General features: G+C 52.2%; 2 protein-coding genes across 3 annotated transcripts in view; one reads left to right on the plus strand and one right to left on the minus strand.

The window, feature by feature from the left end:
• LOC113202980 (carbonic anhydrase-related protein 10-like) overlaps nucleotides 1–3,241 on the minus strand; it is a 24,455-nt gene extending 21,214 nt beyond the window's left edge. The window contains exons 1-2 of one of the 2 annotated variants that reach the window (XM_026417451.2): nucleotides 2,969–3,241; nucleotides 2,440–2,541 (exon numbers count right to left, since the gene is read on the minus strand). In XM_026417451.2, the coding sequence (XP_026273236.2) occupies nucleotides 2,440–2,541; nucleotides 2,969–3,131 (265 nt within the window). In that variant the 5' untranslated portion in view covers nucleotides 3,132–3,241. The remainder of the gene's footprint in view (nucleotides 1–2,439; nucleotides 2,542–2,968) is intronic. The other variant, XM_052269724.1, reaches the window with a different exon arrangement.
• Nucleotides 1–12,972, plus strand: part of LOC127749850 (homeobox protein unc-4 homolog) — a 31,014-nt gene that overhangs the window by 9,451 nt on the left and 8,591 nt on the right. Inside the window, exons 3-7 of the mRNA XM_052269723.1 lie at nucleotides 1,160–1,260; nucleotides 1,793–1,894; nucleotides 11,794–11,901; nucleotides 12,401–12,681; nucleotides 12,769–12,948. Coding sequence (XP_052125683.1) covers nucleotides 1,160–1,260; nucleotides 1,793–1,894; nucleotides 11,794–11,901; nucleotides 12,401–12,681; nucleotides 12,769–12,948 — 772 coding nt within the window. The remainder of the gene's footprint in view (nucleotides 1–1,159; nucleotides 1,261–1,792; nucleotides 1,895–11,793; nucleotides 11,902–12,400; nucleotides 12,682–12,768; nucleotides 12,949–12,972) is intronic.

The following is a 12,972-nucleotide window of genomic DNA, read 5'->3' on the forward strand; positions in this document are numbered from 1 at the left end:
AGAGAGAAGGAGACAGGAGAGGAAGAAACTAGAGAGAAAGGAGGGGGAGAGGAAGTTGCCTAAGCCAGTGCGCCCCCCTGGCGCACAATAAATTAAACGGAAAAGCATCATTCTATGAAAACACAATTTCCGCTACGCTAAAAGATGTTCTAAGCGCGTTAGGTCCATTTGCGGCGTCTAGTCTGGCTGCAAAGCCCCGTCAGGCCAACAGGGTGTGTGTGCTGACCAGGCTGGTGGGGAAAAGGGGAAGGGGGTAAGGGGTGGGGGCTGAAAGAGAGAGGGTAAAGGCGAGGGGCGACGGGAGTGGTGGGTAGGGACGAAGATAAGTGAATGTGCGAGCTAGTGTGTGTGTATGTGTGTGAGTGTGTGCGTGTGTTCAAATGAAGTACTCTGCCACAGTAAGTGGCTTTAAGGTAATTGCTGGGAAGCATTTAAATTGAGGCGCGTTTTTGGCTCTTCGTTGCTTTGTAAACTGTTCACTCTCAGTATTAACCGTGTATTCAAACACAAAACTTTTACCCAAGAGGATTTCTTTCTCCCATGAAATTCGTCTTCCTCTTACACTAACATGCTTGGTACTACTTGTGCTGGGAAAACTAAGTGCCTAATCAGAGTGCAAAGGATGTTTTGAGGATTGCGATAAGCTGCTAAATTTAGCGCCCTTTGAATAATAATATTTATGTCTTTTGTGGACACTTAACCATTAGCACCTTTAAAATGTGCTGATTGGCACCTTTGTTTTTACAGTGAGCTATAACCGAGGCTTCCGCTCAGAGGTCGTGTCAGCCCCAATTAGTCTCCGGCTGAAAAGCCTCGTGATAATCCCCACTGCTCCTTATGCAGCACCATCAACGTAATAAGTCCCTCAAAGGCTCGCCCAAAGAGTTTACATCATTTTCCCCGGCTAAATGCCCTCTCTAATGTCATGATTATAATGCAGAAATACGGGAGAGTTTTTTCAGTCTTCCGCCACCACCGCTGCTGCCTTGGTCGAGCTGACCCTATCCCTCCCCTCAGCGCCGCAGGCCAGGGCCCTAGCGCACCCCCTTACACCCCAGCGGTACCTCCTCGCCTGCCCTCTATTCTGTAATTTGAAAATTGCACGCTTCGTCTCGAATAATGTGTATTATAAAGAACTGTTCCTGACCCTCTCCCACAGACTCTACGTACGAGGGCTACCCACAGGCCATCCACGACGACCACTTCCACACCTACCGCCGAAAGCAGCGACGCAACCGAACTACCTTCAGTGCTGAACAGGTAAGAGCCAAGCAAACTGAAAACATTAGCAACTGTCGTAATGAGTGCACTGGAAAAATACAAAGGCATTGACATTGTACTACAGTCAGTTCTTGACTTAAAACGATGATTGTCACCCTTACCACTTCGGGAAGATCGCCGAGAGGCGCCCCCCGGGCCGGTGGCCAGCAAAGGGATTAGTTAAACCTTTGGAATTGGATGAAGACGAGACCTTTCGCCTACTCAGTTAAAAGACTGTTCTGCCTCAGAACGCGTTAATTCTCTTCATTGACAACAAGTCTGGCCCTCAACGAGTTATATAAATACTCAAGAAGTGCGAAGTATTCGTTCGTGTAATCGATTCCTTCAAGGCGTTACACAAATCCAAACGCTCACACGAGGCCCCCGCATCTCTTTCTGTCGTTTTTCCAGTGCATTGTAGGAAGCTTGCGTCCATAATAAAATTTACATACAAGCTTAAAAAATATCCTATTTTTGTTCACTTATTGCTTATAAGGTGACTTATCGCGCCCTTGTTTTTCCCTCCCCAAAGCTCAAGGAGCTGGAGCGTGCCTTCACCATGACCCACTACCCGGACGTGTTCGTGCGCGAGGCACTCGCCAACAAGATCAACCTGACGGAGGCCAGAGTGCAGGTGAGTGACGTCACTTCCGAGGCCGTCCGGCTGGCTGGGGCTGGGGGACGGGCTGCGGGCCGGGCAGGGGCTAGGGCTGGCCGCACGCCACATCAACCAGTAACTCAATAAGCCCAGCCTCCACCCGGCCAGCCGAGGAGCGCCGCGGAGAGGGAGGGGTACTTTGCACCTACACCTAGTTATGACGGCGCATCATTTAATCATGCAGGGGGGGGGAGGGGCGCTACTCCTTGCGGGCGGGGCCCCGCCGCGTGCACACACCCGCGCTAAGACCCCGGGACCGAAACTTGCGTCGAACTAACGCCGCCCGCCGAATCACTGGTCGGAATCACTTGGTCACAAAGTACTTCCGGGTTCGGCCTAAAGCAACATAATTTTCATCAAACTCGAAAGCATTCAAATTTGACCCTGCGTCACAAATTGGGGTTAATTAACCTCTTAATTAATTTATTTGTACACACATTTCTCGCTCGTGCGTAAGACAGTATCTCCACCTATGCCAATCGTATGTAATGAGAATTGTGTTGGACGCACGACGCACTGACCTGGTGGATGGGCGGGCCCGGCAGCCAGCTGGGTTGCATTGAACAAGCGGCCCAGGGCGGTCTCCACGGGGGTGCACGGCCCGTGGTGGATCACGGAGAGGCCTAGCGGGAGACAAAATTATCAGAGTTGGATGTTTCACTGCACTGTGAAAAACATCTCTGAAAATGAACAAGTCATGTGCGGCTGTACAATGTACAGTGTACATCGTGGGGGTTGATAAAACCTAAAAGGCTTTGCTTGACCACACACGGTAGTGGTCTAGACTCGGGTCTAGAGGTCCCGCCGCACTGGACGCCTTAACAATACATCTTCGTAATCAAGGATTTACAAGCAGCCTTGTAAATTTACAGCAACTTATTCTTACTCGGAGATAAATACAGAATCAAAACATAATGTTGTAACAGAAATACAATTTTAAATTTAACTTTCCAACATTTTCTCATAGCTAATTTCCCCATTTAAAACTAAAAATACGTTTCACAGTGTTGTGTTGCCTTCAAACTACCATTTGATGAAATGTTTACTTACCGGAAACTGCAGCGCAGAGCAGGAGGCACTGGCTATCATAAGTGTGGTGGTCCGATCCGCACACTTTGGAGGCGGGTATAGGCGGGCACGGGCAGGACAGGGCGAGCGGCAACAGCACCAGCAGAACTACGGCAGCCAGCATCGCACCCTGCTGCGCCATCATGCTGGAAGATGACTACCTGTTGATCAAATACTACCTCGGGGTGAACGTCATAGGCCGAGGGTGTTGTGGTCGGTTGGGCTGGCTGCCCACAACTGATCGCAACACGCCTGCCACATTTGCTGATAAGGCCGTGTCTCGACTCTGTCCGAGCGCCTCTTGGTGACCCCGGGACAAAAGGGTGGGGGATATTGCAATAATAAAGCAGCAGCAACGGCTTCTGTCTTCGTGGAGCTATGCACTGTTAAATATTCAAGCATGGATACGACAAACTTTCATACAACCTTCCCGTTCAAGACCAATGATTATTTGTTTTCATAAAGAACGATTCAAATTTGTAACGAGAGAGTACTATCCTTATACAAACATGTTGTCATGTTGAGATGTCGTGTCAATCCAAGAAAGTTTGTTTCCTGATTTTACAAAAAAGACCTTTCTCTGTATGAGTGTGTAGAAACAAAAAATGCCGTTTAAAGGAGAAAGGCTCGTTTAACGATTGACTTTTTTGCTTTAACATAAAATTTGATGATTGAACCATAACTTCATCGTTCTGTTACGACATTTTGTTTGATGATAAGGCCGTAATTCTTTTCCGTGTATCAACGAGGTGTTTGTTTTGAAAATCATTTTATATTGTGCGTTCGTGTGTAACTTCCTCGTTCAGTTACGACATTTTGTTTGATGACAGGGGCGTAGTTATTTTGTCGTACCCCAATTAGTTGTGTGTTTTGAAACGATAAAGGGCTGATGGTATACTTGTTTACCTACAATGCTGGTACTCCAAAAAAAAAAATTAACAAGAAATTTGTCGTTTCCATAAAACAGTTTTTTTGCAGTGTTACTGTGTCGCCTGGCCAGATCGCGACCCACTTGACTTACCTCTCCGACCCCCACTGTGCGTCTTCTATAACGCCCGTCCAAAACCGACCTTGCAACCTTTGAGCTTGACACGTTACCATTAGCGCGTTCAAAGCGGGATACGCACAATGTGGCCACGCGTTCCTGGTTTCTTCAACCCCAACTTTGCACAGCCACTGAACACTGAACGTGTTAACGAGTCAGTTTACTGGTCAACACGTAAGAGAAATGTCGATTGAAGAAAGAACTTATACCTGATAGATCAAATTATTGATATATCACTTTCCTTAAAATTCGTCTATTTTGAATTAGAAGAAAATAACGAAGGTGCTGTAGCTGTAATCACATTCACTACATGCGTATATCTGCGAATTTCCGAGATTTCCAGCTGTTAGTCAAAACACAACAAATAATTTTAAATCAAAATTTTACAAACAAATAGGAAAACTCGGTTGAGTCGTATCTAGAAAATTGGGCCTGTGCTGCCGGGTATGGATCATTTACAATTCGATCAGTGTTCTATACACGGGCAAAACACAACCTTCGCCCCGAATCCTTTCACTGCGGTGGAGCGGGGCAAGAGGAGGGGGTGCGAGAGAGACAGAGCAGCGGCAGCAACCCCTCCGGAGAGCTGCAGAGCGGAGGGACGGCAGAGAAAACCATGAAAAGGGAATTTGTGAGAAGTGTCGGAATCCGAAATAGATACTCGATTTGGTGGGAGCCACTCCGGGCCGGTCGCGGGCGGGAGGTTGGGCCCGGGGGAAGAGGATGCGTGCGCGCGTGGGTGTATGTGTGTAAGAGAGAGGGAGGGGGTGGGGGGGTGAGGGGGCTTTGGCAGGGCTCTGGTGAGGCATGGTCTGGAACCTGCATGGCGGGACCTTGGAGGGGATGCCGGGCCGCCGAACAGCCGATGCCTTCAAAAGGAGGCAACAAGCCATTCGATAAAATCCAATCACCGGAAAGTGGGTAACGCCCGCCGCCCGAACCAGCCGTCCCCAAGGCAACCAACATCAGAGAAAACATGCGAACTGGGTGCGGTTATATGTAGGACAAATTTTGTAAATAGCAAATTACCAAATATGTCGTAGAAGTACAAACATTTTTTAGCCCGCCCTTCTGCTTTGAAAAAGCTATCCAGCGGGCTTATGCAAACGACCTCGTGTTTGTCTGTCTGTCTGTCTGTTCCACCAGAAGGAGATGTGCTAGAGACTTGAAATTTTCAGGGTATCTTAAGGTTCACTCCTAGAAAACGAAACGCCTACGGCAAATCCTGGCAACCAACCCTAAGGGGCTGAAACGGGGTATCAAAGAAAAGAGGGTAGGTCAAAGAAGTTTAAAAAAAATATTTTTTTATGATCTCCTAAGGGTAACTCGTGAAAGTAGAACCCTTTGGGCTAAAATTTGGTCCGTTTGGCTCTATCTCTCAAGCAGGCCCGGCCCCTGCCGAACGGAGTTGCCGGCGCAGCGAAGCGGAGCTGGCAACTCCGTTTGGCGGAAGGGCGGGCCTGCTTGTTCCAAAGTGAGGGCGACCTATTTACTCCTATACCTGACCAAGATATCGAGGTCAACTTTTCCTCAGTTTTCTGATACTGTCTGCGTGCGACATCGATATCAATCAGAATCTTGACAAAAAAATACATCTCTTCACCGAACCAAGTAACGATAGGGGTGCCCCTGGTGGTCGTGCATACTTTCCCGGCGTGCATGGAGTGGAGAGGTCGCCTCTTAAACAGTTGTATCGAACCTTGTCGTCGTCGTTGTTGTTCCCACAGTGCAGCGTGCAGCAGGTCGTGGGGACGGGCGAGCGAGCGAGCGAGCGAAAGAGAGAGGCACAAAGAAGGGATAAAAGTGAAGGGGACGGGGAGCGAATTGCATTGTGCCTCTCTTGTGCTTCGCTAATTGGGGAGCATAATTCAAGCACCCATTCCACAATCTCCGTGTGGCGCGGCGGGGCGTGCCATGGCGCCCCCGAGAGCGCAGGCGGTATGAGAAAACAGCGAGCCACACCGCACGTAAAAGGGATTCCACCCCCCCACCCCGACCCACACCCCCGCCGCCTCGAGCCAAGACAGCAGAGCGCTACACTCCTCGTACCTTGTCACATTACGTCACATTTCAGTTAACGTTTTTCCACTTTTCAATTTGCCGAGCTGACGGTGGGGCAGAGGGGCGGCGTAAGGCGCAGGGAACGCGGGCTGGTCTGCCGCCGAGGAACCGAGCGGAGCACAGTGCACGCGGGGGCCCCACCGGCCCGGCTCCAACGTCGTCAGATCGTGCCTCCCTAACTGAATTCTCCCTATTCCCCTCGAGGAGAGGAATATATACTGAATATACTCACGTAAGGCTGCCCCACTTCTTCTCCCTGCGTCAAATCACGGAGCGTACAAGGACGCGTCCAGTCGCGCAACACTTACGCGTTATTGGTTCGGACACGGACCCTCCACCCCAGGCTGTTTTCAGTGAAAGATCTCCCGTTTCAGCCGCCGCTGGTGGGCCTCGGCCTCCCGCGTCGCGTCGTGTGCCGCCGTGTCGGTGTCGGACGCCACTCCGCGACGCGTGGCGGGCACGCGCCGGCACGCGCAGCTCTAGGGTGAGAGACAGGGACAGGGAGACGACCCCCCCTGTGCGTTTACAGGCCTTTAATGAGTTGGGACGCGACTTCTCATATAGTGCGCTGCTGCACGACTTTATTGCGGCAATTTCCGACGAAAATAATCCAGCGGTGATGAGGAAGAGTTTTCCCCCGCGACGACGTCACGAGAGGACGCGGCCAGCACTCCTTTGTGAGGCACCCCCTCGTCCTGCCCTACCCGCGTGCGTATCGGCCTCCGCAGATCTAGAGTGCCAGAGGACATCGCCGTGCCCCACTCACCTTGTAAACAAGCGTTAAATATGTTCCCAGCGGTTCGCTCGTCTCGGCAGTCTGACCGTGTGCAAAGCGTATGAATGTTAATCATTGTCTGGTTAAGATGTCGCCAAGGCGAGCCATACGCCGAGCCTCGACGGCAGACAATAGCGAGCTCCGCATTAAATATGTAGTGTACTCGAAATCGCATTATCACCCTATTCGCCGAGGGGAGAGGACCAGAGGGAAGGAGGCCAGGCCAGGCTGGCCAAGCCCCGGAGAGGGTATGGTATACCAGAGCGGGAGGAGGGGGTGAGGGTGAGAGAGAGAAAAGAGGGGGATGAGGCTTGTCACAACCTAATGACGATAAATTTACTCACAGTTTCAATCTTGGTTGGATTCCAGTCGGATATCCCCCTCGTTATATGAGAGGGAGAGCTACTTTAAAAAAAATTGAGAGTGTCCTCAGGAATCACCCTCGGGGCCTGTGGTAAGCCCCCCGCGCCCTATTCGCCTAGGCGCCGCGCCCCTGCCCGCCAGGCCGGGGGCCGGGCCAGGACAAATGTTGTGGATGGGCGGTCGCCGGGTGGGGCGGTGTGGGGTGTAGGGGCACCTAGGAGCACCCCGCCATATATCCAGCGCATCCTCAAACGGATTACAGTCCACAGCCGCGGTCTGTTTTTCTTCGCTTACTCTAATCACCGCTAGAGCTCAACCAAGCCGCTCGCCACCCGACCAGATTTCTCATACTTGAGTTTACGATAATTTGCTCTTCCAGCAGAGATAGTGAAAAATACCGATAATACGTCATCAAATAATCGCTCACTTTATGTAGATTTACAAGATAATTATTTAAAACTATCTGGATGACAGTAGGTTTCGTACTCCACAAACGGAGAGAAAATGGACCTTAGCTAATTGACTTATTAAGCTGGCCAGTTTTGCATCAACGCAAAAATGCAGTTGAATGAACAAAGATTGATATGTACGGCTTTACAGTATATTAGCTAGCCTATAAAAATAGGAAAATTTGCGAAACATTTGGACCATTTCGCCTATTTTGATCAATTATTTTATCCGATGCTAGTAAGAACTGGCTGGGCTCCAAATATGCTCCAGAAAGTTGGGGAGGAGATTGCAGTCGCGGCCACGGCTGCAAGTAAAGGCTCTGCGATCGCACCAAAAAACACAAAATAAAAGGGATTTAAAGGCCGCATGTATCGAGAGCGTAAAGCGGGCATCTGTTGGTGGGGGATTAGCTGCGGCTGGTGCGCGGGACGGCCCGCGGCTGCAGCCCGACAGGCTCCCCTCCCTGCTGCACCGCTGCACTGCGCCACCTCCCACCGGGCGGACCGTGTTTATCGAGAGACCGCAACTATCACAATCACAATAATTGGCGAGGCTAACAATCACACTCCGTGCAACAAGCTCCGCGGGAGGGGAGAAGGGGGGCTCAGCGACAAATCGCGCGCTAAATTAGGGTGTCACTCCGTGATAACGAGCCGCTGATCCGCGACAAATGAAGCGGAGGTGGTCACCGCGCCGCGGCACCATCTGCGGGGCACGCCGCCACGCCACGCCAAGCCGCGGCGGGGGTTTGTTGATCGCACGGCTTGTGTGCGCTAAACGGCCGTATTCATTCGCTGGCCGGGAGCCCTTGAGGCACTCGTCCGTGTGTGTATGTGTGTGTGTGCGCGCTCGAAACAAAAGCCGCACGAGTGGCCGGACAGTATTTGTGTATGTTGCGAGCAGTGCGTGCGTGAGATCATTCGCATGAAGCTGCCTGCGTGTTTGCACAAAGGCCGCAACGTGCACTAAACACACACCATGCGAATAAAGCCGCGCCAATCTTCAGAAGTGCATTATTGCCACGCAACATTAGCAGAGAGAGGGGGGGAAAGGGGGAGGGGGGAAGGGAGGGGTGGGGGGGAGGGGAGAGAGAGATATTTTTGATTTATTGAGCATACTCAAAAAGGGCTGTAGATGAGCCCCACTACATGAGCACCCGCTCTCTAATAATACATAAATTTAATGCTTAAAACTAACTTAACTACAAGATAGAGTACAGAACACGAACAAGTGTGAGAGAGAGAGAGAGAGAGAGAGAGAGAGAGAGAGAGAGAGAGAGTTTACTAGTGTATGTAAACACTCTCTCTCTCTCTCTCTCACGGAAAAAAAGAATTAGCTAAATAAGCTAATGCATTCGCTAATGTGGCCTTAGATTAGAATATTAGCTTTCCTAGCTAATTCCCAGCTAGGATAGCTAAAATATTAGCTTTCACAGCTAGTTGCTTTATTTTGTAGACAACTGTCATGGCTAATTTATTAGCTCTTCTAGCTAAGAACCAGCTCGGAGAGCTAATATTCTGATCTAAGGCCATATTAGCGAATGCATTAGCTAATTTAGCTAATTCTTTTTTTTTTCGTGAGAGAGAGAGAGAGTGTTTACACACACTATTAAACCCACGTATGGGATTGACGAAGGTTTTCTTGTTAAAACCACTTGTTTAAAAGGCGAATAACATACCAATCACTAGCCGCTCACGTTACAACAGAGTCCGTCCATCGCCCGTCTCGCCGTCTGTCCAGACGGGCACCGTATCAAAATGTTTGGATTGCCCTGGGCATAGGGGCGGGGCTGCCCCCCCCCCCCTCTCCGGAAGATTCGAAGCACATGCGCAAACCCACACGAGCCTATATTTACTTAACTAGATCGCAAAGATGGAAAACGCAAGACTTTGCGTGGATGTTGTGTGCGTCACGAAAGCTGCTGCTTTTGGTGTGAGGGTCTTCCGAAATTTCATGCAAACAAAACGTAGATTTAACACAGCGGGAGCCCACAACAGGACATTCTATCCATCAAGTGACAAACATGGCACCCCCCTTCCTCCCCTCTGGCCCGAGGTGACAGAGAGACATCGTCACACATGCATGAGCTCCTCAATCTTGTTGCTTTGTGGGATTCACGGCGGGGGTGGCGGGGCAAGGGGGCCGGCCGGGCTCCAACTAACAAACGAGGTTCGGGGGCGGCTCGGCTGCTGGCGCGGGCGGGCGGGCGCCACAGCGTAACGTAAGCGGGCTCGGCCCATGGCCACACCTGGTTGGGCTCTTCGCATTACCTTTTAATTTAAAAGTATTACTTTTGTAAAAATAATTGATTGCATCATGTATAACGCACTGAGTATTTAAATACAAGGAATCAAAATGCAACTATTTCCGCAAGAAGCACAGGTAAGTTTCACCCTCAAAGAATCAAAGCATAAATAAATATACGACGGTAGGGAATGCATAAGGGGTATGTTTCCCCGAAGCGCTGAATAAATAACCGTTGCATCCAGCACGTTAAAACGACAGATTTTTACACCGTTGCGAGGAAAACTTCTCTGCCAACAATGACCCCTCTCCATTCTTGTCGTTTTGTTGGAATGCGCGCAACGAGGAGTAGGAACGTCGGAACCGAGTCAAGCCAGTGCACTGGCGCAGCCGGCGCCCTGTGCAATTTTGACAGCTCCTCCTCGGGAGGCCCTCTTTGCTCCGAGCTTTGCTCTCCGTGACGGGGTCGGCGCGCCCCCCGCCCCATCGACACGGGGCTGCTCGCTAACGAGCTAGACTCGACGCGAGGCCATAGCGCGCCTGGCGCTTGGCCTGGGAGGAAATAGGCTTAAACTGCGGGGGCTGTTTTAAAAACACCATAGAACTTTGTTAAAGTCGGACAGAACTTGGACTGTACCTCAACTGAGTTTCAGCAGCTCTTCGCGATGAATTTTGATGAACTTCGATGAACTAGGGCCGGAGCAAGTTGTTCATACACTTGAACTGCAGTGTGTGTACATGCATGATCGCCTGTGACACGGGCACGGGTATTACAGAGTGACACTCCCGTGGGTGAACGCACCCCTCTTTCCAGCCTCTACCGGCCCCTAATAGCCGCCCCTTTGCCCCTCCCGGGCGCACGGTCTGCACGGTGCATGCACAACAATGGAATCTTCACGGCTTCCGACGATCACTCGAGTTTAACAAACAGCAAACAGCAGTGGAGACTTAAAGCCCTCTCTAATCGCACATTTGTGTTTGCTTCTCCTTAGGCAGGGTGAGGAAGGGCGACGGCAAAGGAATAGGCAGCGAGGGTGACAATGGGGACTCTATTTCTGCTTCTAATTGGCCGGCTCGGACGGGACGCGAGGAGCAGTGGGGGGAGGGGAGAGGGTGTCGTCGAGAAGAGTGTTTTGTTTGAATCACGCCCGAAACAAAATTCCAAACGAATGGAGGCCGGAGCTCCCCACCTAGACCAGCGCTCCGCGCCCCCCTGCCCTGCAGCCACATGTCGCGCCTCCCCCTCCCCCATCGCGTCGTCTGCTTTCGCAATTCGTTGTGCGGAGACTCATTTCCACGCCTAATTGGATCTCTACTCGTCGCCGGCGCCCCGAGCGAGTCAAAGAATCCACCGCGCGCCGTGACTCGAGGGCCGGGGCCGGCAGGGGCGGCCAGAGCCGAGGCCTGGCCTGAGCCGAGGTTCACAAAGTTCCAGGGCTTTCGCCGTACCTCACGTCGGCAGTGTGCTCCTTGGAGGGCCGTTACAAGAATCAGTTCAGAGCTCAAGAGTCTGCTGCTTTCTGCAGCGCCCGAGCCGCCTGGTCCGGTCGCCTATGTTGGCGAGTCAGCTGGTCGTTTGCCTCATTTGTTCCGGAATACAGAATTAAAATAGCAGTGGATTTGGGGCCGCGGCGCGGCCTGGAGTGGTCTTCACTCCTGCAGCGTGCTTCGTCCCCTCCCGCACCGGCGGCGCGCTGCCTCAGGGTATGCGCTAATAAGACAACTAGGATTGTGGAGGGGCCTTGCCTTGCCGAGGCACCAGCTCCTAGACGGAGCCTCGGTCCCAGCAGATGTGGTCAACACCCTACTTCTTTTCTTTTCAAAAAATAACGTAAAAATATTTTCATACGTTTTGTTCTTTGTTCGCAGGTGTGGTTCCAAAACCGGAGAGCAAAGTTTCGCAAAAACGAAAAAGTAAAAGATGCGCTCCGCCGAGAAGAAAATCAGGATGGGAAGGACGACCAGAAAGACGATAAGGTGAGTCCCAATAACGCGCCCGCCTGTGTCTGTTGAAACAAAGAAAAACTGCCAGCAGCCTCCGGCTCGCCAAGCGGGTGCGCGCGTGGACTAAAGTGACATTTGCTTGCTGCTGCGCGCCTCGCATACATTCCCAATTCCTCTTCGCCATATACAGAAAAGAACAACCTTGTTGGAGCGCAGGGCGGGAGCATAAAGCGCTTTACGGTGCCTGCGAGATAGGCAACCCAGCCGCCTATCAAATTTGAATGGCAAATGCAACAATAAAACACACCGTTTGAAGCGAGCTCTCCTTCCTGTTGTTGTGTCGCTGTTTTTCTTTCCGCTGAGCCCGGTGCATTATGTATGCTCGCGCCTCGGTCGTCGCAGCGGCGGTGGCGCGCGCGCACGGAGCCGTGCAGGCGCTCTTATTACAGTTAAGGTCCCTTTTAACGGCACTTGAGGCTCCTCCCTCAAAAAAGGAAATCACAAGAGAGTAACGTGTTGTTGCCTCGTGCAGATGATGGAGGTAGACGGCGAGCGCGGCAGCGTGGCGGGGGACTCGGAGGCGGCCGAGGACGCGTGCGACGCAGGCGCCGAGGCCGGCGCGGACGGCGGGACCCCGCTGCCGCCACCCGACAGCAGCTCGTCCCCGAATAGCGCCCAGGGCCACGATCGGGGCCACGACGTCACCGAGGTGCAGGTGCGCGTTGACACCCGGGTGCGGCCCGTAGTCGTGGACGACCACCAGGAGCACAGCCAGGACCACGACGTCACCGCCAGGCGATCGCGGAGCGCGAGGTCAGCATCACCTATGACTCCCTTTGCACTGCTATCGACGAGAACCATCCCTGCTAAAGCCGACGACTGCTTGCCTGTCCTCTGCAGCCGATCTCCGGAGCCGATCCGAGCCGCCAGCACTCCCGGCGAGGCAGAGGCCAGCACCAGCCCGTCGACGGCCTCCGCCGAGCCCCGGGGACACCCAGAGCATGCGCCCGAGGCCCCCGCGCATACGCCGTCCAGGTCGCCGCACAGCTTCCACCACTTATTCCATAGCTTCCCAGAGAGGTGAGTGCACACGCAGCCGAAGGC

The sequence above is a fragment of the Frankliniella occidentalis genome, unplaced genomic scaffold (assembly GCF_000697945.3).
Source record: "Frankliniella occidentalis isolate FOCC.00 unplaced genomic scaffold, Focc_3.1 Scaffold100, whole genome shotgun sequence".
Taxonomy (NCBI): Eukaryota; Metazoa; Arthropoda; class Insecta; order Thysanoptera; family Thripidae; genus Frankliniella; species Frankliniella occidentalis.